This window comes from Hyperoodon ampullatus, assembly GCF_949752795.1.
Source record: "Hyperoodon ampullatus genome assembly, chromosome: 2".
NCBI classification, from domain to species: domain Eukaryota; kingdom Metazoa; phylum Chordata; class Mammalia; order Artiodactyla; family Ziphiidae; genus Hyperoodon; species Hyperoodon ampullatus.
Window position 1 is genome coordinate 84911687 of NC_136915.1, and position 26394 is coordinate 84938080.

Genomic DNA, 26394 nt, shown 5'->3' on the forward strand with positions numbered 1-26394 from the left:
GAATGTATGTAAGGCAGTATTTCCTTTAGGTACAATAAGCATAATAGTGTTTTAGGAAGACAAGATAAAACTTACTCAAGGCTAGCTTGGTTCTCACTGAATAAAAACAACGGGCTAAATACTGAGCTCCTCTGTGACTCTAATAATCAATGCCTTGGTCTCCATATTGGTAATCTCTGGGGTAGTCATCTTGGTACTCGCCATGATATTCATCTGGGTATTCTGCCTGATAATCACTATCACTGATTTCTGACCCATTTGTTCCGGTTCCTTGGCTTCCATTGTGAATGACAGGTTCTGTGGGAGCAGCACAGTACTTGGGATCGTATACTTGCCGCCCAAGCCCATACACACTCATCCCTTTCTGGGAAGCGACTTTGTTGGTACCCATCTGTAGAGAAATCGTCGAGTTGTCCACGGGTTGTAATGTTAGCTTCTGATCGTAGATGTCTCTTCGGGTACCCGGTGCTAACATCCCCGCCTGGTATTAAAACATAGTATGAAAGTTAAAACAGCAGCTAAAATCTATTCTTGTTTCTTGTATTTTCTAAATTATGAAATTCCCATCGAATGTGAACACTCACAACTTTCATTCGGTTCAGGGGTAAAGCTAGCTTACCAAAATATCCTGATGCTGACTCTCTTATAAAGCAATATTCACTGGCTTTCAAGCTAAGGTCAGCCCTCACTTCAAATCCTTGCTCTGCTATAAAATTGCTATGTGGCCTCAAACAAGTTAACTTACTTTTAGTTTTAGGTTTCTCAGATGCAATATGGAGACAATACTACCTACTTTGGAATAAGAAGATTGGACATAACGAATATAAAAACAAAGCGTAATGCTGGCATACCTGAAAGCTACATCTGAATGCCTATTATGACCATACACGCTATCCAGGTTACCAACTTCAAAAGTCTGTAATACATTCAACAAAAATTATGCTGAGCAGTCCTTAAGGACTTCAGTCTTTCAGAAGGCTCTGAGACACCAAAGAGCCAGCTATTTCAGAACAACTACTCCCACTCCCCTCCTTTTCAGGGTACTGTAACTCACCTCATTTCTCCACTTATGCCAAGCACATGCTTTCAGATTTAATCGGTAAAAAAGCAAACCTGAGTGGCAGCTCTGAGACAGTGCCCCGTGTGGCAGGACATATTCCATAAAGGGCAACAACACCACACCTCATGAGGTCATGATGAAAAGCTTTTTCAAACTTTATCCCCACTCTTGTTGGATGTAAGACATGTCCCGCTCTGATATGGTTATGTGCACACCGCCTTGCGAGGTGCTGGTGATCTATTTATTCTTCACAGGAAATACTTCCATCTTGTGTGGTGGTAGAATACTAGCATTCTCACCATGCTGTATTTCCATCTCCTTAGATTCACACATTTCCCATGATGCTAGCTAGAGTTCTTGGTAAAATACCAGATAATTTTACCCACCAAATTAGTTGAGGGCTTCTTTAAAAATAAAAGAAGCATCAGAATGAGCAATTCACTTGGATTTGGAACAAGAACACTGTAATAAACATATCTTTTTCTTCTGGTTAGGTAGAAAGGCCAGCTGTTCTAACTGCCAATAAAAGCCATGGGCCACACCATACTTGCGTGGCTACAGAAAAGGCCCTTTGATTCTTTTGCTTTCTCAGCAAATCTTACTTTCCTGAAGGAATATATATATATTGTACAAAAAGTAACCGCTTTGGACTCAGTTAATAAGGTAAGTGTGAATTTAAATGGCCCTTTTGTACTCTTTGAAACAAGTACAAAAAGGTATTGCTTACCTGGCTGGCTCCTTTGTTGGTGCCCATCTGCAGACTAATCGTGGTCTGATCAAAAGGTTTGTCAGTTTGCATTTTGGGATCATAAAGATGCCTCCTAGTCCCATAGGCTGTCATACCTGCTTGGCTGGCGCATTTGTTGGTTCCCATCTTTTAAGTTAAAAATAAAATCACTAATTATCAGAAGTCAACAATATATATGACACAAACAAAACTTTCTGTTCTACTGAAAAGATTTCTTAGAAGGGACGCAATTGACAAGTCCCTTCCAATGCTGAGGCTGCAGTCAACTAGATACAAAATCTATGCTTTTACAAATAAATTTCAAGGTGCTCACTTTAAAAAGAAAAATTTCAAAAACTTCACTGGATATAAAGCCTCACAATATAATTCACCAGATACAAACATGCACATAGAAAAAGAAGGACAGACACACAAAAAGTTATTACAGTGGCAGAATTATGAATAATTTCCTCTCCAACTCTTTCCCCTACCCTCTTTAGCACAAATAACCAAATTTATGGGTACCTGCTTCAGCCATTTAAAGGGACAGAGCAATCTTTGGCTAAACAACATGCTTTTCTACTCCAAACATGTTTTGCATAAAATGTGACAGTAAATGCCAGATGTCTTCTCTGACAGCTTAGCAAGGGCTTAAGTTTCATTAAAATCACCAACATTTTCATGCGAAAAGAACCACATTTTATTCCTCTAATTCTCATGTCACTAGACAGAGTCAGGGGCAGAATGAAGAATCTGAACTTAGTAATATTCAGAGGAATAATAATTAACTTTTATTCCCCACTGAGAATAACATGGCTTCAGGACCAACCAGTACACCTTGTTCTACTGGTTGGGGACACATTTCTACTGCTGGTCTTTTTTCCTTAAAAAACAAGATTTATTAAAGGAAAACTTTATTACTACAAGTCAAACCTGTCACTGGAGAAGATAAAAAAAGCACATATAAGCAAAAAGGAAGGGAGGGGAAAAATCACTGAAATCCTACCATTTAGACATTCATTGTAAAGATTTGTGTATAACCATCTAGCTTTTTTTTTTGCGGTACGCAGGCCTCTCACTGTTGTGGCCTCTCCCGCTGCGGAGCACAGGCTCTGGATGCGCAGGCTCAGCGGCCATGGCTCACGGGCCCAGCCGCTCCACGGCATGTGGGATCTTCCTGGACCGGGGCACGAACCCGTGTCCCCTGCATCGGCAGGCGGACCCTCAACCACTGCGCCACCAGGGAAGCCCAACCATCTAGCTTTTTAGGCTTATGTTTCTGTGTACATACCCAGATACACATAGATATACATACAAAAATATGCATGTTCATTTAAAAAATAAAATTGGGATCACACTGACTATATAGTATTGGGTTGGCCAAGAAGTTCATTTGGGTTTTTCATAACATCTTCTGAAAAACCCCAAACAAACTTTTTAGCCAACCCAATATTTTATGACCTGCTTTGTTTTCCTTAATCTTTGAACTGTTGTATATCATTTTCTTCATTACTAGTTCCTTTTATGGAGCTCTCACAATTTAAACAACTGATTACTGTCTGGAAATTCAGGTTTCCAATTTCTCGCCACTGACATGATTTTGTACTGTATAAAAATAAATCCATATGTCAATTATACCCTGATAAAGCTGAAATAAATAAATAAATACAACTCATGTAGACTCAGTCAACAGTGAGGCATTGTATCCGGCAGGTATCAGACAGTAAAGCCCTTAGCATATTAGGCATTTAGCAGTGGTGTTTTTGTGACACTCTGCAGGGAAACAACATGAAGGGAAAAAAATACCTGAACAAAGTATTCCGCAGGACTGATAAATCATGCTTTACTAGGGTAAAAAAATGGTATTGAGGTTTTCTAAAATTGCTTCATTTGGTCAATAACATTTAGGAATCTATAAAGTATATTTTCTTTAAAAAATAGGACAATGTAATTAGGAAAAAAAATCATTTCCTGGAGAAACAATTACTAAGTCAGATGGCACGCCTGAGGTTTCTTCTAAAACCATCATCGTCTCATGGGCTTTAAATGGACATAAATTGTATAAACCACAGATCCATCCCTAAATATACACTATAGTATATCTATCTGTTCCTCACTTATGAGAGATGCTTTGCATGGTAAGAATTAATGACATTGAATAAGTAACTGATATGCGATACCACATTACTTACCTGCAAACCAATTACACTTTGGCCAGCTTTTAATTTTCCTTCATCAAAACGTCTTGTTTGTTTTTCTGCATACTTAACTCCAATATCAATGGTTGTATGGAATCCTTTTGTTTTAGCCTAGACAGAAATATGCACACTAACTAGTGATTCTGCCAACAGAGTTTTACAGAAGGAACAACAGAGAAATGATACTGTCCATAGATGAAGGTTTCATTTAAGACCCAAGCTAGGGGTAAAAACACATCTAAAGCCATTCAAAAACACCCCAGACCTCTGAAATGTGAGTATTCTGATTAAGCTATCCAGTACTAGGCAGCTAATGTCAGCAGCCTTTCCACAAAGCTAATAATTACAGAAGAGACAGGCTCCTCCCTGCCTAGTCTGAACTCCTATGAGAGCAAAGATGCAATTAATCACCAACATAGTGGGGAATTTTTTAACCAGTCATTAAAGACATATACGTACCAGACCTGCTAGGGCCACCAGCGTAGTCTGAACCTGGGTCATGTTTCCATTCTCAAAAAGATCATTTGCTTCAAATATGTCATGTGGCTTCATACCATAAGCCTGAATAGCTTTGATAAAGTTGCCAATATTCTCCAACTATAAAGAAAAAAAAGCATACAACTTTTGGAGTTAAATACTGACATTCATATTATCTAAGAATTCTAAGGCTTTATGACTAGGTACAAGATGCCAGGAAGAAAGCTACTTGGCAAGGATTCTCAACCAGATTCTCAACCAGATACATGGTAAGTGTAGCCCTCTCTGGAAAAGGAAGCGTATTTTCATAGCTGGTCACATAATGGTCTTTTTAATATTTTTAAGCAGTCAAGTTTTTTCAGTTCTTTAAAGTCAAAATCTTCCTCACATGTTTTAAAGAATTCTGTGTCTGACCTATCCAGGGCTGGAATTTTCTTTGTCAAAAGGTACAAAATTATATTAATGCACAATTTATTATGTTTAAATTTTAATTTAAAAAATGTGTGGTTACTAAATGTTTATCCTCATAACTCAAAGCATATGCTCAAGACAGAATATCCAATTTTACTTATCATACACATTCATGAACTAAGACTATGCTTAATACAGTGCTCTACAGTCAACCCTTAGTTGTTATGTTAAATTCCTTGCTTTTTCCTTCATTTATCCTATGTTCTAGGACCTAGACCATAGGTTGTATTTCTCTGTGTAAGCTGTGTCAAATCCTCTCTGAGAGTATACAGACTAAATACATAATAAGAAAACTTCTAAGATAAACATCTAATAGTCACAGAACTAATTGTAAGTAATTATGGAAACATTAAAAATAACATTGTAAAAAACAATATAGTCATGTGCACAAATTTCTGCTCAAATGTCTATTTTAAAATTGTTATCAAGTTCTCACTGCATAAAGAGTAACCGACTGGAATCAGGGGTTGCCAGGTTTGGCTGTTACCTGAGGCCAGTTTAATGATGACTCATTGACCTTCTTCACTGAGCCTGGCTGTAGCTTGTTTATGAGTCTGAAAAGAAAAGCATAAGTGATACCATATTTATTGGAACAACAAACAAGGACTGGAATGTAAAGTTGGTTCTTCTGACATCAGTAAAGGAAAGCATTAAAAACATGTGCAGAATATCAAGGTTTGACACCCTGGACTGGCAAGGTGGGCAAGACAGAGGCCCGTGGAAAGGACTGGAAGAGTGGCCACATCAGGACCAAAACTTACTCGCAGAGGATTATGCCATCTTTTAGGCCCAGCTGAAAGTTGGTGCCGATGCTCATGCCGGTCACCTCTTCTATCCAATTGCGAAGATCTTCTTCCGCCTGATGATCATACTTGGAAGCAATCTGAAATACAAAGTTAACTAACTTTAGAAGTTTCACTAAAGCACCCAAAACTGCTGGCTTCTTCTGCTTTAATGATCCATGAAGACCACAGCTGTGACCTGCAGTAAATTACACTCATTGGAGTTCACTGGGGAACCTAACCAATTACAGCTTCAGTAACTAATAAAAGTTTTTGGTTAAGGAGGTGTCATACAAATTTTGAACAACACATGGAGGGAAGATGGGACTGAGGGGGAGAAAATATGGATCAAGATAAAACAGATTCCCATTCATGACAGGACAGGAAGTGACAGGGGCTAATAGTGTATTACAATATTGCACCAGCCACAGGAAATGTTAAAAGATTAAGTCATCAGTTACCACATTCCAAAAAAGAGTGAGAGGGAGTGAGAATGGCAGGTTTCTGATACATCCAACTATTTGACACAGTATTGCAATACCTACCAGTCTAGTAGTTTTGTTGCCTGGAAAGCTCTGGTGTTTCTATGCCTTCTATTCAGCCAAATACACACTGTACCCTACACACACACACACAAACACACACACACATGCACGCTTTGCTTGTAATAATTATTGTACTTACCCTAGAATACTGAAATTCTTTTTATGTATAGTCTGTATCGTGTTAGACTCCTCAGAGGAAGGAAAAGCATTTGATTCACTTTTGGACCCTTAGTACCTACCCAGCATTGCATCTAACACCCAAACATTTAATAAAATTAAAAGTTAACTCTTTACTTACAGAATTCTACGATAAAGGCAACATTACCAACACAGATGCTTTACTATCATACATGCTAAAAATACCTGCTAAACACAGGTTTTGAAAGATCCGTTCATAATAAGACCATAAACCTCAATTAAAAAAATAATAATACAATTTAAGTACTGTTAAAGATCACATGCTCAAGTTATTATGCTGTTCCTTGTCCCAGGGTCAGTCCTTATCTATCAATCAGAGTTACTAAGGAGAACACACCTGGGAAGAAGGAAAGATTATGTGTCATTTTTCTTCTCATTAGCACAGGTCAAAGTGCCAACAACACACAGACAATGCCCAGGGGGACAGTAATCACGGTGAGCTTAGGAGTCAGCTGCAGGGTTGCAGCGTTGCTGGAAATGGAAATAATCAGTAGAAATGTTTGCTTCTGTAACACACGATTAGGTTTAATTACTGAAAGAAATGAGATGGCATGAGGACATTTTCATCATGGAAAGGCCCTCCAAGTTCCAGTCTACCCCAGTCCCAGAGGAAACCTTCCCCCTGCCCCCCACCAAGTGTGGAGGAGGGGCCTCTGCTTCACCACAGGGCAAATGACTTCACTAAGTGCTGTGTCATTTAAGGAGACAGCAAGTCCTCACCGTGTGCACTGCTTTCCAAGTTAGAGAAATGGCTCTATACCTTTGAAGAATAATGGATAATTTATTTAAGCTGTAGATTTACTCAACCAGCATCACAAATGGAAATTCAATGCGTTTATATTTTCATGTTAAGATAACTAACACTGTGCAATATTTCCTGGATCAAGCTTTGGCTTGGAGGTTAGTTTATGAGAGAGATCAGGCAAAATGTTAATGTGTTAATTTCCTGCTCCCGGGACCCCCAACCCCTAAAAATCACACATCTATTCTGACTTCCTGCCAGTCTGAGTTACACTGGCATCTGGATGTGTGGACAGGGAAGGAGGAGGTAGTGATGTGCGAAGCTTCTGCCACAGGGACTCGCAGCCTCTGGTGCGCAGGAGGGAGCCATCGTTCCTATTACACCCCAGACAACAGTCCTGGATAATGTACCTCCTCAACACATCAAACACATCCACTTACATACGGCACCTTCAGAAAATGGATAAATAATACATTAGAAAAATTTTAAGACGGCTATATTTTCACACTGGAGTCTTGTTCTAGGTGGCTAGGAAAAGAAATTCTCTCTATATGAATGTGGAGGTAGGGGAAAACAGACAGAAAGGCACAGGCAAGGAAGAAAAGTAGGAAGTAGTACTCCTTAAGCATCAGCTATGAAAAGCAATATCTAAGAGTAAGTTGAAGTTTTTTCAAAAGCAAAGCACTCTCAACTAGGAGATGCATTTCAATAAATCTAAAGAAACACAATATGCTAGGGTAGGAGGGGCTCTGCCTTGGCTAGAGCCTGGCTCCCCTCATCTTGCTATGGGACACCGGTTCATTCGTCTCACTTCCGAACCAGTTCCTGTCTGTACGACAGGAAGGCTGGCTGAATAAGGGCACTAGGTCTCCTCCCATTCTAAGCTGTGTGTTAAATAACTTGGTCAATCAGCAAAAATTGTAAAGAAATTCTTTCTCTTCATTTTTTCAAATGTAGAGTTGGAAGTTACGTTGGAGGAGTTTTGTCTTTCTTGGGGTGGGTGGTTAGTGGTGGTGGTAATTCTCAACCAAATGAGACCCATTTTTATTCAACCAAAAGCATAAAAGCGTATTTATGTTTCCTTTGTTCAAAATGTTTCTGACAGGTTCGGTGCCGTGCCCCAAACCACGGAGTGATTACAGATCTAACATGAAATATCCAAGTAGGAACGCCAGGGAGAATTTTCATCTCCTCTGTTCACTGTTCTAATCAAGGGAATGAGGAAAGAAAAATCAAGGACTGGACTCAGATGAACCCAGGTTCAAACTCTGACTCTGACTAGTTACATGTGGGGCTCTGGGTGGCTCACTGACTCGGTCTCTGAGACTTAATGTAATAGCACGTGCACAGAAAAAATTCTTAAGCACGTACATGCAAAGCCAAGAGCCCAGGTGATAAACTAAAAATGAAAACTAGGTATGCTTCCACATCATATAACTATTGGTTTTGACTTAGAGTTTTCCTTTAAGTGAATGAGCAGCAAGGATTTTTCTACCCAAATACTGCTAATAGGTGAGCTTTCTGAAGTCACGTCAGCTAAATAGAATTCCAGATTTAGGAATGGGTCCTTTTTTTTTTTTAAGTTCAAAATTAAAAAAGAAAACAATTCTTCAAAATCATCTAGGGACAAAATCTATTTCAAGTTGTCTCTTAGCTTCTGGCCTGCAGCTCTGCTCCGTAGGATACAGAAATCACAAGCTTCCTTTAGAAGTACACGAGAATACAACCCAAGCTAATCTAATTATATTCTTTACACAGGTTATTTTTAAATTGTTTGTTATACACCTCTTTTAAAATCAAGGGACTGAGAGCAATTAAAACTAAATGTAAGCTTTGGCCAATAAACTTTACTTACTATTTTCATCTAAAAAGCCTTAATTACTGAACATCAGGCAGGAAGTAAATGCTGGTATTTCCTCCTCAGAACAAGGAAGTTAGCTTCAAAAATTACTTCATCTTATCTCATTAATACCTCATGGAAATTTCCCTCCAGTCTGTTTAAAAATCACTCCTCCAAGTTGTTTATAAACATTCATTTCTTTACTATTCTTTAAGATTTATTTTATTTGACCTTCCTAAGTGGATTTCAGAATTTCTGCCTGGTGCGTTCAAGTCCACAGCAGCCCCTTGTTCCTCACATGGCCCTGCCTCCTTGCCTAATCACCCACGAATTCTCTGCAGCGGGGCCTCCCAACTCTTCTCACATCAAGACACACTTGTAAATGACTTTTGTACGGTCACTGAGAACACCTGCTAGGGGCTTCTCGCTAAAGCTCACCAAACGCCCCCCCACTCCAAATACAATCAAAAAGCAAAGAAATGAAGACTGAGAAAAAAGCCTCTAGGGCATCTGATGGGATTGACCATCTCCTGCCATCCAGTGCTTCTGAGCCCAGGGCCCATGCCCAGAGTGGCTGCAGCCTCTGCTCGTCCCTGCATTCTCTTCAGCTAAGAGCCCCAGTCTGGAGTCACCCTCCAGTACAAAGGCCTTTCTTCTGGATTTCTAAAATAGCACTTGTTTATTTATTTTTTTAGGCCACCTGTTGAGGACCTCTTTTTTAAAAAATAAATTTATTTATTTTATTTATTTTTGGCTGCGTTGGCTCTTCGATGCTGCGCGCGGGCTTTCTCTAGTTGCGGTGAGTGGGGGCTACTCTTTGTGGCGGCGCACAGGCTTCTCATTGCGGTGGCTTCTCTTGTTGCGGAGCACGGACTCTAGGCGCACGGGCTTCAGTAGCTGCGGCACGTGGGCTTCAGTAGCTGTGGCTCGTGGGCTCTAGAGCGCAGGCTCAGTAGTTGTGGCACACGGGCTTAGTTGCTCTGCAGCATGTGGGGTCTTCCTGGACCAGGGCTCGAACCTGTGTCCCCTGCATTGGCAGGTGGACTCTCAACCACTGTGCCACCAGGGAAGTCCCATAGCATTTAAAAAAAAAAAAATTAAACAGGTATAAGTATGTAGAGCACGTGTTCTCAGTGGGGGTGATACTGCCCCCCCAAGGGAGTGAAAACCACCTTAGATATTACAATAATTTGTGACCCTCCCCAACAAACTCTGTTCCTTTGTTTTAAATTTCGTGGCGGTCGGGAGGCAATTAGGAAAAACGTCTAAAAAGGCTCTTTGGGAAAGAGATGCGGAAAACAAAGTTGAGAAACACTAGACGGAGTAAAAAAGTACAGGTCTCTCTTCACCCCTCCTCCAAATCCTACTCCCTTTCCCACCTCCCCAGAAGTAAGCTCCTGTCCCGTCTGCCAAGTCTTCTTCCAGACCACATGCACATGTCTTATAGTGAATCGTGTACAAAACAGCACTAGAAAAAGATCCCCTTCAACAACACAAGCCCTGAGGGCCTAAACTTCCTAGCAGTAAAGGGAGACACTAGATCAGATAAAAGCCTGCTCCTTCTGGCTGTTAAGAACTGCCCAGCCCTGCCTGGCACTGAGGTCTGAGAAGCTTCCCTCGCAGAATCCCTAAGAGGGGATACTGAGTAATGAGGGAAACCGAGCTTCAAAAACATCTCCACAAACTGACCCAAACAGTGCTGTTCCACACTGTTCTATGGAGCATTTGGCCAAGACGCAATTTAGTAGAAAGATGGGGCTGTACCTGGCACGAGGCAGAGTGATGATCATATATGTACGAGAACTGTCTGACAGCCGGCTTACACCCAGGATATTGTAGAATCTGCTAAAGAATTAAGACATGTCTTTCCTCTATATTCCTTCCCACAATACATTTTTTATCCCAGCAGTCATTAAAACCTGAAGCAAACAGGTTACTGTCTCTGGTGGTTACAAGAGTGTCCCCCAAATGTCAGTCGTGCCTGAACTCTCACTAGACGCCATTTTGAGCCACCAGAATAATCCAGCATTACCCCAAACTCTAAGTAAAATCATATTCAGTGTCAGCTTCCCTCTCTTTCAAGTGATCCTTGTGTGTCTTGGACTCTTCCTTCAACTTCTTTCTGCATTACTCCTTCCTTTTGTCCTTCATTCAAATGGCCACTTTGTAACAGGCATGGTTCAAAGGCAAAGTCTCTGTCCTAAAAGCTGATATTCTAGTGGAAAGAGACAAATATTAAATAAGGTGTGTTAAGACATTCGTCAAAAAAAGAATAAAGTAGGGTATTTAAAATAAGGGGAGACTAGAAAGACTGGGACCACCACAGACTCAAACAAGAAATGAATAGTAAATTTCCATCTGAAATATCAAGATGCCGCTTCCCTTCCTTTGCTTTATCACTTGTCCTGGTTGATATCTCATGCAAGAGAATGAACAGGCTTTAACAGGGTTGACCTGCCTTAAACCCTTCCCCCAAGAGATCCCCCAAACATGGAAAATACCTTTGCAAATTTTTAAGTATTCACGTTGGGGATACAACAGACCAAAGATCACATGCTTTGAAGTCAAACTTCAAAAACTTCCAAAAACTGTGTTCCCAGTTCCAGAGTGACATAAGTAAGTAACTTAACCCTGGTGACCTCATTTCTTGCAAGTTGTCTCCTTCCTTCCAGGGCCATTGTGAGGAGGAAGCCCATCTCAGTGCCTGACACACTTCAGAATTAACACTCGCCATTTATATCAGCTTGAGCACGGAACTGGTATGAACCAAACCCCACCGCAACCTGTTCCCTTTACTGCCTACAATTCAAAAAGCATTCCACCACAGACAGGCTCACCTCAGATACTGCCCATCCCCACTGACCATTCCCATCACCACACATCTCCACTCTCCTTCCTGCCTGTGTTTGCATCCCAAATTCTCATTCTTTTCCAGATTACTGCTGGTGAAAGAGATGAAGTAACTATTTTTTTTAAAGTGAGTTTGTCAAAAACGAAGCAGACTCACAGACATAGAGAACTAGTAGTTATGGGGGGGGCAATTTAGGGGTTGGGTGTGGGAGGTACAAACTACTGGGTGTAAGATAGGCTCAAGGATGTATTCTACAACATGGGGAATACAGCCAATATTTTGTAAAAACTGTAAATGGAAAGGAACATTTAAAAATTGTATAAAATTTTTTTAACTTTTTAAATAAATAAAAAAGTATAAAATTAAAGAAAAGAAAAGAAGTAGCTAGTACAAATGTTCAGTCTACTATCATCAACTTTAAACACTGGATTAAAAGCAGATCCTGTGGGAATGGTAAATACCAAATGTAAGACAGCAGTTTCTACAGGGAAGGAAGAATGGGATCAGAGAGCAATTGTATTTTTAATATACATTTTTTCTTTAAACTGGAAAAACATTTTTTTAATTTAAAAAATTAAAAGTGGGTTTGTATTTTATGGGAAGTAGGGGGTAGGAATTCTAGAGAAAATCACTTTACATTGATGGCAAGGTAGATTGCGTGCCTTGTTCGAGTTCACTATAGAATCTGAGACTCATTCTATGGCATGAACTTACTAAATATTTGAGAGGAAATGACTATATATTCCAAAACTAGAGAAAATCACATCTGCCTGGGGTAAACCAGAGTGACGTCTAAGGGCATTTTAAATTTTGGCCCTTCTCTGAGAGGCACGGCCAGATCTTCGGATCAAGGTATCAGCATATGGCACCAGCACAAATTTTTCCCTCCAAACATGTATAGTCAAATAAATACAAAGATACTATGACTCAACGTATGAATACTGTGAAACTGACAAGAAATGAAAGGTGTTAAAATAACTTAAGAGGAGTTGGTCCAGTGCCTAAAGCAAATACTATAACTAACAAATGGTAGGAAAAATGCAGAAACAACAGAAGGTCAACTTTGTCTTTTCTATCTAGAAAATGACCATCAGACTACAAAGCTTAGAACATACATAGTTAAAGGTGGATTTTGAAAGCTGAAACTTAAACAATGAGGAAGTAATCATAGAGGCTGGATTCCCAGAAAAATCTAGACTCAGAAATAATGATTAATAAAGAGGTGAACATTGAATAGCTCACCATGTGAGAAATCTTGGCAAACAGTAGTAACAGGAACCTAGAGATGGGCCCACTCCTCCCCACTCCCACCCGAAGTCAAGGGTGTCTCCACTACAGGCTGAAGAACGTGGCTGTCACACTCGAGTGGACTACAGAGACAGGGTGTGCACTCGCGGGGGCAGGGCAGTCATCACCAGGAGCCAGGGTAGGCATGTGAGGCATATCCAAGAACACCTGCCTATGTCTTCTTGAGGTCAAAACAGGCTTCATTCATCTTTCTACCTGTAGAGCCCAAGCCTGACCCATAGCGGGTACTCAGTAAATGATTTTTTATTTACCGATAGTATTACCAGACTAGGGAAATGCCACAGATCTAAAGATCTCTCTTGTTACGGAAAGGCATCTGCATTTGAATGCTTGGTTTTTATGGGCGTCACATCTCCTAGATCTCATCTTAGATGGATCACTAGGGACATATCTGTTTTACTTTCTGATAAAAGTCCCTTATGTCTATGGCACTCCTGAAGTCCAGTTTCGTAACCCTAGAAGTAGGGCCTGGTCAGAAGGAACAACCATGCTCACTGTGCTGATCTACGTCAAGGTAGGAGGAGCTCCTAGGGATGTGTACCCGGAGGCTTAGATTTAGATCTGTGCTCTTCTGTTCTGGTAGCTAACAATTTGAAACTATTGGGCATACTTAATAAACTTATAAAAAATAAATTGGGAATAGTTAAAAAGAAACAAAATTCAGATTCAGAAAGATCCTCGCTTAATAAACAAATTCTTCAAGATATATGTAAAATCCTGTCCAAAGCTCTAGAACTAACTAGTAATGTTTACTCAGTGAGCCTAAAAAAGCTAATGCTATCTTGGTCTGCACAGATCTACAATTATTTATAAAATACTATTGCTCATCTTATTTGTTCAATGGAAACAGCCTCACGAGGTAATCAAGGAAAGAATTATTTAAGTGAAACAGGTGTGAGAGGAGTATGTGAACTATAAAATCTTAGGCAATTAGTCACCTCTAGACTTAGAAAATCAACTTGCCAAAGCAAGGATTGGAATCCCCCTTCGAACAACCTCACCAGATGATGGCACTGATCAAAACAGAATGAGTTAGTGCTTTGTAGTCAAACAAAGGAGCTAGTTAATAATCCCACTGTACCCTAGTAGTCAATTCTGTGGGCCACACTCTAAAAGGGGACATTTACAAACTGGCATCAGCTTTGAGAGGGAGCAAACTGGGTGCAGAAGAGATTAGGAGAATCATACACAGCCTGTCGTGAGAGACTGGTCAGCCAGGAATGGCTACATGTGGCCTAGAAGGGACTTTGGGGGCAGGAGAAACAGCTTAGTACCATCTAACTATTTAGATGGAAGTCATACAGAAATTCTGAATGCCACACATAGGGCAGACCGAGGCTAAAAACGCAGAAATCCTAGGGAGCCGACCAGAGAGGCACACAGGAGTGGAGAGAGCACGTGTGCCAATGCAGCAACGGTGGGAAGGAGACCCATGAGAAAGCTTGCTGGAGGGCATCCTCTCACTCGGGAAGGAGGCCGGCTGGGTCTTGAATTTTATGTCACTGTAGAGATCTTGCTGAAAGGGGATCTTAACGAAAGCCCCCAGAGATAAAGGAAAACAGAGATGCTCTTCCAAGTTTTTGTTTGCTTTGCCTCACCTCTAGAATATTTAAGGGTCTACACCTCACTCATCACAGTATTTGCAGGTATCCACCAGATTTTTTGCTGCTATCCAGGTTTTCAACACTTGTCTCCTCAGCAGGACTCTAGATGCCTCCTAAATAATCTGAGTTGCGCATGTGAATAGCACTGAAAAATCTTCCTTTCTTTTTCCATAATTATAAGGAATATCATGGCAGTAGCTTTTTGTAGCTTGGGAATGTCTATTCATTCCTCATCGATTACTTGGCAAGTCTGCTTCATAGGATGAGTCTCGGAGTCCATTATGACCTGAGGAAGAAGGCATGAAATCCACCCCCACTGTCCCAAGTGTCAATCTCATCTCTCTGGAACTGGGAAACCCTTTCCGCTCCCAGACCACTGACCACATTCATCCAAGTGCTCCCAGCTGTCTACCCCAGAACAGAGTCAAAACACACATTGCCCCCTGACTCTGAACTACTGATGAGACGAGGGTGGAAAGGAGGTCAAGGAGGAACAGATCCCAGCATCTCAGTCAGCTTTCAGTACATCTGGAGCTCCTCTTGGGGACCCTCTTCTGCTTACTACAGCTGAGTCTGCCCATAGGAGAGATGGCTTTATCCAACCAGCGAAGAACAGAGTTGAAACACCTCCTTTTAAATGTAGGATGGAGAGATTTCACTGGAGTCTTACAGAGGTATTAACTGTGCTAGATATCACTGCTGTTTTCTCCCCAATGAAAACTAGAGGGTGTGAAATTTCAGTGGGGTCACATGGCACTCTCCACATCTCAACAGTAAAAACTAACTCCACATTTTACCTGATTGTAATGTCATCTGAGAGCACAGAAAGGCGGGGAGAAAGTGAGTGCCTCTGGAAGCACTGCACGGTCCCCTGGACATGGTGTCATGAAGGCTTGCTAGGGGACACCCAAGCACAAAGAACAAAATAAGCCCAGCTTCGCATCCTTTCCAGGTCAAGGGCCGAGGGACTGAGGAGACAGCAGTACCCAGGCTGCAAAGGGGCCCCAGCAGGACTCAGCGGAGAGAAGCAACTGAATCAACAGTGTATTCCACGAGCAGACCTTGGCCTGGACCCTCTCCTCCTACCCCTGGCTGCATACGCCATCATACATCAGTGGTTCCATGAGAAGAGGAACACGGCACTTGCAACAGAAAAGGGGATGTCTTATCCACCTCAGTTCTGTTTTCCTGGTCCTTTTCCTTTTCCTTTCCCAACTTTTCATGGCGAAGAAGCTTCTTTGCTGCTTTGCTCCCACCCACCATGTGTATCGAGCCGTTCCTTTATTTGGCCCGTCAGTGGGCACAGACTACCCCCTATCTTGTCTGAAACAAGTGCATCTTTGAACCTGCTGCCAGCCTCAAACACTGTCCTGTTTCTCTTTTATTTCAAGACAAACCTCTCCATTTCCTCACTTAGTACTCCTTCCTAACCCCCACCGGAAATTTGCTCTACTGAAAACGATCTCTTAGAAGGCCACCAGTGATCCCTCCGTGGCCAAGTCCAGTGGGCTGTTCCCTCTTCCTGGCGTCTCTGCAGCACTCCTGGGGCCCCCTCCCGTCTCTCTTCCCTCTGGCTTCTTGTTAAAGGACCTGGAGCTTCCCTCTCTGGTCTGCCTTCTCCTCCTCCCCTGAAAGATGCCGATTCCCCGAGTTCTGGCCTCAAATTAAAATGGTTAGGGGCGTGGGCTCTGGAAACTGAATGCTCTGTTTAGAATTCCATCTCCACCATGCCTCAGTTTCCTCACCAGTAAATCAGAGATCATTAATAGCACTTCCATCAGAGGGTGCTGAGAAGAATCAATGACTTAATTTACATAAATCTTAAGAACTCAATAAATGTCCACCCCTAACCTTCTATCTACACTTTGCTGGCCACTTCTGTCCAGATACTAGAAAGATTTCCTCTTTCAAATCCAATATACCATAAAAACCGTTTACTTGATACTACCATTTGATAGCTATTTTGATAAGAGATCACTGTGATGCTGTCTGAGCTTTCTATTTACAAAATTATCTCATCATATAACTTATAAAAGATGCCCTCGCCCCATTCTTTGGCCTCATCTCATTGCCAACTCCCACTTGAGTCCGGTGGGGGTGACAGATGGCGCAGAGGTCACAAATGTCACTGACTCAAGACTTGAAAATAAAGAACTAAAGCAAGTGACTTGAATTTTGACAAGGCTGCTTTGATAGTTTTATTTGTTCTTAACATCAAGAGGAGATCTTCCTTCTCTTCTGAAGCTTTGGTGGGAACTATACAACTGTTTAGACAGCAAGTTGGTAATACCTATAAACACATTTAAATGTTAGGTCAAAACTTACACACTTTTCCGAACAAGCACATTTTAAGACAATATCCACCAGTAGGGAAGTAATGAATAAATACATAGTGGAAATCCACACAATAAACTATAATTCACTTTCTAAAATGTTCAAATGATATTTAAAGTTGTACAAGCAGTTGGGTAGGGGTAAGGGATGCAGGATGCTTTCACTTCTTTACTTTTATATTGTGGTACGGTTTGCATTCTTCCTGACAAATATTTCATTCACAAAATGAGGATCAAAAAAGAGAAGAGGTTCTCATAGGCAAGGAAGGTGGCATCCCAAGGTAGATGCATCATCTTCATGCAGAGATGACCTGTCCATGGTCATGGGCTCAGCAGGGATTCGGACCCAGGTCTGGCTCCGAAGTCTAAGGCTTTTCCACCACTGGACGTTCTCGACTCACCCCACCCCTCTAACCAAACTGAGATGGGAACTCTAAGCTATACACAGAGAATATAGCACGGGCAACTACGCCGCTTGCAGACAGAGGATCAAGAACCAGGAGCAGGGTGGTGGCTTAGACACTGTGGCTTAACATAAAGTCCTTCCAACTCATGGAGAAATGAGAGTGCAACCAAAAGTAACCACCACCACCATCACTGTAGCAGACCGATACACCGTGAACTTGCTGTGGCTTTGATTCAAACCAGCCCCGGAATCTGTAGTCTCAAAGGGTGTTGCCAGCATGGTTCAAAAGTTCACAGTAAGAGAGATTTGGCAGAGATGCCTCAGACTTTAATTCTTCCCCTGGCCCCTATAAAAAGTAGCTTCCTACCGCATGCATGTTTTAGAAAATGCCGTAAGACCGACTGCAGAAGAGGATGTCAATAGCAGAGTTGTCACTGAAAGGAGGAAAAGAAAATGGAAAAACGAAGCCCAGAGAGGAAGACATTTAGGAACGAAAGCCCGGCTGGCAAAGCCCACGCCTGTGTGTGTGTGTGGCCGAGGTGAGGTTGGGGGACGGGGGTTTATTCAACATCCAGGCCTCTGAAGAAAGGGAAAAGAAGAGACAAATGCATGTCCATTCAGGGGGAGAGATCTGGCTGTGTGTGGACTCTGAAGAGCAGCCCTAAGGTTCCAGCTCAGCTGCTAAGGGCTAAGGACTCCAACAAGCTCAAAATATGCTATTTAATATAAGTATAATTTCTATACTCGATTATAAGTATGATTGCTGTTGCTATTTTTGCATCCAGAGTAGAATCACATGTTTGAATTATGAGAGACTCACTACACATGGTATTGATTATTTTCTCTATTTCCTCCCACGTGAAACGAAAGGAAGGAGGGAAAACTGCAATGATAAAGCACTCTCTCTATCCATTTGTAGAGCCTTCTGCGGCACTAAGCAGGCAGGCAGGGAGGCTTGAGATAATGAAGAAAGATTAGTGTGCAAACATTTGAGAAGGGGAGAGAAGAAACAATAATGATATCATAGTCAGCATGCCTAGCCACCACTCAGCAGCTAGGATCCCCTAGAAAATGTGTGGGGGAAGAGAGGAAAAGGGCCATAAATGCTTAGCTTATGACTTGCCCAGAAGAGTCCTTCCCAGCCCAGAGGGCCTTCTCTTTTCTTTGCACTCACATCCCTCATTCCTGGCCTTCCCACTGCAGATATGCCCGCCCAGCAGTGCCCGTGCTCACACCCTGAAGCTTCCTGGTCCTGGGAGGAAGGAAGAGGTTCCCTCCCTACCACACGGGGGAAAGCCAGGAATTAGGCTTCTCTACTCATGGACTTGCTTCAGGTCCGCACAGGTCTAGGTAGACCCTTGCAAAGACCATTGAAAACTGAAGGCTCCAGTGACAACACTACAAGGTAAACATGTTTATCAGTCCACTGTGGAGGAATACGAGCCCTGTCTGAACCAAGAAATGAAAGATGTGTCTTGTCTAACAGAAATCGACTTCTTAGGAAGAAAAACCCAAGTAATGGCATGCCCAGAAAACAAGGCCTCTAGCTCTACACAGAAGTCCGTGGCCCTGTGGGCAATGTGGACAGAGTGAGAACAGGGAGAGAGACCCCGGGATTTCACTGCAGAAATGCGTCACAGGCTGCCGGGGGAGGAGGCTTGGATCAGGACTCTGGGGGCAGATCACAGTCCTGACACAGAAGTGAAATCGAGAGGTACTGCTTGGCTCTTTAGTCCCCTATTTGCCAGAAGCCTCATTCAGATACAAACAGATTCATGCCTGAATGTCCAAGTCCTGGCGATAATCTCAAAATCTAGAAGATTAATCAGGAGAACACGGGACTGAACCTAACCAGCAGAGCAAAATGGAACAATTGCTAACATTTACATAATGTGTACTTTTGGTTCTGGGCATTATTTGAAACATGTTACGTGGATTGTCTATCTTGCTTATTTCTCCCCAAAACCCTATAGAGGTTGGAACTAGCACATCCTCATTTTACAGATGAGACACAGACAGGTTATTGGCCCAAAGTCACAGGGTAAGAGGCAGAACCAAGATTACAACCCAGTCAGTCTCCAAGGCCACCAGGTTCTACTTTCTCACTGAGAGGAACCTAGAGGGAACCTACCCGACATCTTCAAGTTCACAAAGCTTCTCATGGTCATGTTTTTATAAAATGTGCAAAATTCTTTTGTACTTTCTGTAATGATAAACCCTAAACTATATAAGCTTCAGGCTCCACAAACAGTGTGGATCAACCCCAGGCTCAAAAAACCCTTAACAAAAACTTGAGCACAAGTTCATATGAATAATAGCTAAGAGCCCACCATCGCTACGAGTTCAGAGTTAAGGAAAGCCAATGCACGCGGTATATGCTACAGAAGGCTAATGCCTAGAAGAAAATGAAACTTGTGGAAAATTCTAAGAACAAGCTCCTTTCCACCACCTAGTCATATTGAGACGAGAAATAAACATTTCCTCTCTCTCTTAGATATAATGGTCATAATTGGCTGAAAAACCAAAACCATCCAATTGTGCTTCTTCTTCTTTTTTAAAATTTTTTTTAATGTAACAGAGAATATTAACTGTGGTTCTCGATATACTGTTAAGTGAAAAGAAGACACTCACTAACCTCATGATTCCACCTGGAAGGGGAAAAGGCATAGGGAAATAGAGGATATGCCTCTGCTTGATGATGGCAGCAGCTAGGTCTTCATTGTCAAGCTTATTTTTGGAATCTTAAAGAACAGAGGGAAAGGAAAAAGTGTAAAAAGCTGTAGATCACAGGATAGCGAGCTTGATAATGATCCCCATTACTATTCCAGAGTAAATAAGTCTGAGTTTTTTTGTTTTTGTTTTTGTTTTTTTCTTTGCGGCACGCGGGCCTCTCCCGTTGCGGAGCACAGGCTCCGGACGCGCAGGCTCAGCGGCCATGGCTCACGGGCCCAGCCGCTCCGCGGCATGTGGGATCTTCCCGGACCGGGGCACAAACCCATGTCCCCTGCATCGGCAGGCGGACTCTCAACCACTGCGCCACCAGGGAAGACCAGTCTGAGTATTTTTAAAGAGGTAGCATGGTACCTCTTCTCAATTCAGCAAACTGTCTATTTCTTTAACTGTTTTGGTCAAGACAGGAAAACAAACCAAAAAAGCAGGCAAACCACAATGGCACATCCCTACCAGGAGGAGCACGGTACCCTGGCGGGCTTAATGGCCACTTCGAAGGAGGTCTTTTGGGAGATGCATCTGACAGAGCCTTGCAGAAGGAGCCTCTACTGTTCCTCCCTAATCTGGGAGTCTAAGAAAGAACTTCAGCAACAAAGAAGGAATTATCTTACTGATAAGTTTTCAGTGTAATATTAACTAATAAAAGAAACTGCCCAAGAAAAGCAAACTATAAAAATCACCATGTCCTTCAAAAACATCACACTTGTACCACAGAATTCCTTTACACAGACTTGTCAAACATGGTTACTTTCCAGTTTCTAGAGATGGTAAAATCTATTTCTGATGGGTAAATTCATTAAATCAGCAAATATTTATTGGGCATCTACTATGTGTCAAGTTATATTCTAAAATATAGATCTTGATATATCTCATCAGTGAATAAGACCGAGATCTTACTGCTGGTGGAAAGAAACAATAAAAAAGTTCTGAATTAAAAACCTATTTCTGGAGACTTCCCTGGCGGTCCAGTGGTTAAGACTTCCTTCACCTTCCAATGCAGGAGGTGCGGGTTCGATCCCTGGTCGGGGAACTAAGGTACCAAATGCCTCGCAGCCAAAAAACCAAAACATAAAACAGAAGCAGGGACTTCCCTGGTGGCGCAGTGGTTAAGAATCCGCCTGCCAATGCAGGGGACACAGATTCAAGCCCTGGTCCGAGAAGATCCCACATGCCGCAGAGCAACTAAGCCCATGCGCCACAACTACTGAGCCTGCGCTCTACAGCCCATGAGCCACAACTACTGAGCCTGCACGCCTAGAGCTGGTGCTCCACAACAAGAGAAGCCACTGCAATGAGAAGCCTGTGCACCACCATGAAGAGTAGCCCCCCTGCTCGCCACAACTAGAGAAGACCCAACGCAGCCAAAAATAAATTAATTAATTTTTTAAAAAGCAATGTTGTAACAAATTCAATAGACTTTAAAAATGGTCCACATGAAAAAAAATCTTAAAAAACCTATATCTGAACTGTAAAGTTAAAAAAAAAAAAAGCTAAAGCTAAAACCATCAATATATTTTTACCATGATTCTGTTCCTCTAGCAGAAAACAAGGCAGACCATCTTCGGATACAGTTTACAACAGGAGTCCACAGACACCCTGGGGTTACTATGATCCGCAGAGCAGACCGGGTGTCCAAGTGGCACTGGGCTGGTAGGCCGGCATGGCCTCATGGGACATTTGGTCCTATTTAATTATTACTATATGATTGTTTAACTTACTCTTCAATGACTTGCAATTTTAGTAAAGACTTTAAAAGGCTTATTAGCCTTCCAAAATGGTTTTTATCTGTTGAGGGGTACCATTTTGAAACCAAGATTCTGTGAGAAGCTACTTTGCTCAAATCAGACATTCCCTGGGAGCAGAAACTGTTAGAATGTGCATTCCAATTCTATTCTTCTTAGTATCTCAATTAGACTCCTCCTAAGAAACATGCCCAGGTAAGATCATTTCAGCTCCACCACTCGCGCCGCACAGCTAATTTCCTCCACGTTCCCTGAGACCTGTAAGAAAGCTCCTGGCAGCATGTGCTCTAAGACTGGTGAGGGTATGCTTCACTGCGTCCTCAGCTCTACAAGAAAGTACCCGACTCCAACATCTTGTTCAGAGCCAAGTGTCAGGAAATGCTGTGCTTCCTTTTGGGACCTGTCATGTTTCCATGGCTTATAAGGCACAGAGGTATTTAACTTTGGTCCCCAAGATGCAGTCAAGGGCCTGGCGTAACCTGTATGATACATGTAAGACCTTACTACTTTACGAGTGTTTCCATCCCTCACTGAACTATCTACACCAGCTTCTATATATTCCCTGACCTTCTACTCCATTATAGTCTTTGTAGATTGCAACTTATGATCCTTTTCTTGTCATTAGAGACATATTGATTATATCACAGGCTGAAGGATTCTACTTTTTTTAGGCTGTTTTCAAACATCTTCTTGCCTATTAAAAAAAAGTAAGTTTGTACGTTCTACCAGGTATTATTATCTTATCAAACAAGTATCTTAAATTTACTGACTTTTCCCTGAAATTTTACTAATTAAAACTATCTAAGATCAAATACTTCCTCAATTCAAATATAAAAAGACCAAAGGCTTTTTTAATAGAAATGGAATACTTAAAGAGGCAGTGACATACAAGTCTAAGAAATATAATACCAATACTAGTTTTCTATTACTAAGAACTAATAGCCACAACATAGTCATTGAGTACTTACTGCAAGCCAGATACATCTCAACAATGCAGAGTTTAGAGGTGGTAACTATCACTTCTCCCATTTTACTGATTAGGAAACTAGGATAGAAATATCAAATAATTTGCCCAACATCATTCAAGGCAGTAAGTGGCAGAAGGGGGATTAGAACCCACATCTGCATCACTCCAAGGTCCATTCCACACTATCTCCTCCCACTTTGTTAATGAGGTTTTAAGAAAAAAAATTAATATTTAAGCAACATATCAGTTATGCAATACATAAAGAAAAAGCAGGAAGAAATCAAAAGGTGTCCAAACCAAGCAATGACAAAGATCACGTTCCATAGACCCACTCAATCTGGTGGTTCTGAGCCCTCAACTGAAATGCAGTATCTCATACAAAGGACTAGCAAACATGGATATTTGATTTCCAAGCCCAGAAGAGATTAAAACAGCATTAAATGAATAATCATGATGCCAGGAACTGACAGGTGAACAGCAAAAATAGCGGGGAGGAGGGTGGACAATAGTGACATGTAGCAGAACATCCCTAAGTACCTAACTAAACTAAGATATCACTCTTAGAGTTAAAATTCTTAGAATAGTCCAACATTTTTCTGTGATCTTGAGCAAATCCCATCTTTCTGAGCTTCAGCATCCTGATTTGTAAATGATGTTGGATAATCCCAGGAATCCTCAGAGGGCTGCCCTACTGCTGAGATCAAAAGACTCCCTATGGGGCTTCCCTGGTGGCGCAGTGGTTGAGAATCCGCCTGCCAAAGCAGAGGACACGGGTTCGAGCCCTGGTCGGGGAAGGTCCTACATGCTGCGGGGCAACTAAGCCGGTGCACCACAGCTACTGAGCCTGCACTCTAGAGCCCGCAAGCCACAATTACTGAAGCCCGCGACCCGCGCACCGCAACGAAGAGTAGCCCCCGCTCGCCACAACTAGAGAAAGCGCGCGCAGCAACGAAGACCCAATGCAGCCCAAAAAAAAAAAAAAAAAAAAAATATATATATATATATATATATATATATAAAAGACTTCCTATGAAAGAATACTGTATGAAAGCACCATATAAAATGAAAGGGGTTATTAAGGATGGTTTGATGCTTAAAGGGATAAACCCACAGTTATAGAAACCTAAAGTTAAAACTAACTTTCCAAAGGTTCTGAAAGCTGAGGTTTTACTATTTTTAAAAACGTATAATAATTACAATGATCTAGCCTCAGTCCACGCATTTCCTTCAGTCTGCTCAATGATAGGTAGGCAAAGGGCAGAAGTTGCTTCATTAGTCAGCCAAAAGAAATTAACATGGATATTAACGTCCAAGAAAAGTAAGTCTCTAAAAGGACTGCCAAAGTTATCAGTGCCTCATTTACAATGCAAAAGGTAGAGACTCAACTGTTGCCAGCCAAGAATCACAAGGGCGAATTAAAATTAATGTGCACAAGCCAGGCCAGGGTATCACATCCAGCAGTTTGGACATGCTGAGTCCTCTGAAAGGATTCCTAAAGCTCCGCTTGCAAACCTTGGAAAGAACTGAAAAATATTCTGCAAGTTTTCAATTGGTGGGGTTTGTAATCAATCATACACAAACCACTCACTTTTCTGTTCTTTACAAAAATGTTCAGAAAATTGTTTTCTAAAATGGGCAACACACTTGACAAGGTAAAAGATCTAAATTTCAATTCTGGATACATAGACTGAAATCAACTCCTTGCTTCAGAGATTGTTTAGAACTTATTAACAACTGAATTATAATATGATCTGGAGACTATATAACGGGGTGAGAAGAGCCACGATTCTCCCTTGGGGTATGACAATGGTGCACTTCATGGCCTCTACATAATTCACTCCACAGCGCGTACACCCACAACGCTGGGATGTTACAGCTCTGACAATGCCAGTGAATTCTACAAGCGGTAGGACGGTGCGGTGGCAATCCTGACATGCTTCGGCTCCCAGGAGGTTAAGGGGAATTAAACCACAGCAGCCCTCCTTTGTGGCGCTTTGGCCAGAACAGCAGAAAGGAGACAATGAGCGTTCTGTGAGCAGTTCCGCGCCGATTGGCTGCTCTCTCCCCCCAGAAACCCCTGATGTCATGGGCTTGGAATGCAGGGAGGGAGGAAGGAAGGAGAGGATTTGGGGAGGGGGACGCCTCTCATCTCTTTCCCAGACCGAAAGTACTAAAGATAAACCCAACGCATTCTTATGCTGGGCAAAGTGGCAGAACCGAGCGTTACCAAAGCCCAATCACTCCAAACTACAGCCCGCCTCAGCAAATAAACCCTAAACAAAAGGAACCCACAAAGATTTCCTTGATATCATTGAAGTCTAACGTACTACAAACTTCTCAGTGTTTTATAAAAATAAATCTCAAGTCTACAGCAGATATTCCCAAAGCGGCGCACTCAGGCTTTGTCTCCGCTTCCCGCAGAAGCAGCAGCAATTGGCACCAGTATTCGACAACCGTAAAGGGCTCTGGACGGCTCCCGTTCTTCCGGTGGTCCCTGAGGTCCGTGCGTGGGATGCTCAGCGGTCTCCCACCCGGGAAGAGGCAAGGAACAATGGGGGACCCAGTTTGGCCACGTAACCGCCTAACTTTACTCGCGCACTTGAATTCGGCCTGGGGTTTGGAGTGAGAAAAGGTTCAGGGTCCGCCAGGAGCCCGGGCCGGAGCGGGTGGCGAAGGCTGCTCGCTGGGTCCCCAGCCGCGCGGACTGACCCCACCTAAGGGCGAATGACCACGCAGGAGCGCCCCCTTCCCGGAAGGGTGCGTCCTGCAGCCGCAGACCCGCTCCTGGAGCCGAAGGCAGGCGCTGCGGGATTCCAGGAGCCCGGGAACCCACCGCCCGCCGCCAGTCCCGGCCCGCGGCGCTGGAACAAAGCCAGAAGAGAGCCCGGGAGGCGGCGCTTGGAACCGGGGACAGGTCGGGGACGCCCGGCGACTCTCGCGCCGCCCCGACATCTCTCCGCGAAGCCCGCCAGAGACAAGGCGCACTGGGCGAAGCGCGGCCCACGCCACCCCCGTCCCAGGGTTCCCTGGGCGGCGCCCTGCATCCCACCTCTGGCCTCGAGGTCCCGCCCCACCCTTGCCCAGGCGTACCTTGTTCTTGACTTCGGCCGAGAGCCCATAGGAAGGGCCCTTGTTGAAGTGGGTCATGATGATTCGGTAGGCGGGAAGAGGCTGAGCTCCGGTCCGGGGGTTTCTCGCACTCGGCTTCCCCGCTCCTGGCCCCGAGGAGTGGCCGCACCACAAGATGCTCGAAGCTCGCTCCCCTGGGCGGCGCAGGAATCTTCCGGACTCGGCGGCGGGGCGCGGGCGGTGCCTCTGCTACTCAGTCGGGCGAGGTCCCGCAGAGCCTCCCGGTCGGCTCCGGAGTCCCGCACGAACTGCCCCCCACCGCCTCCTCCGGACCTTCAGGGATT

At 42.9% G+C, this 26394-nt stretch overlaps 1 protein-coding gene across 2 annotated transcripts; it reads right to left on the reverse strand.

The window, feature by feature from the left end:
* Window positions 1-139: 139 nt before the first annotated feature.
* Window positions 140-26394, reverse strand: CNN3 (calponin 3; the record flags this gene model as incomplete). Of its 2 annotated transcripts, XM_079697220.1 has the most annotated exons (7): window positions 26072-26394; window positions 5695-5816; window positions 5421-5487; window positions 4445-4582; window positions 3980-4096; window positions 1788-1934; window positions 140-481 (listed from the first exon to the last, which is right to left on the reverse strand). In XM_079697220.1, the coding sequence occupies exons 1-7, from the start codon at window positions 26126-26128 to the stop codon at window positions 140-142; spliced, it is 990 nt and encodes a 329-aa protein (XP_079553346.1). In that variant the 5' UTR covers window positions 26129-26394. The 2 variants fall into 2 exon arrangements, with proteins under 2 accessions (XP_079553346.1, XP_079553347.1); XM_079697221.1 differs by lacking the exon at window positions 4445-4582.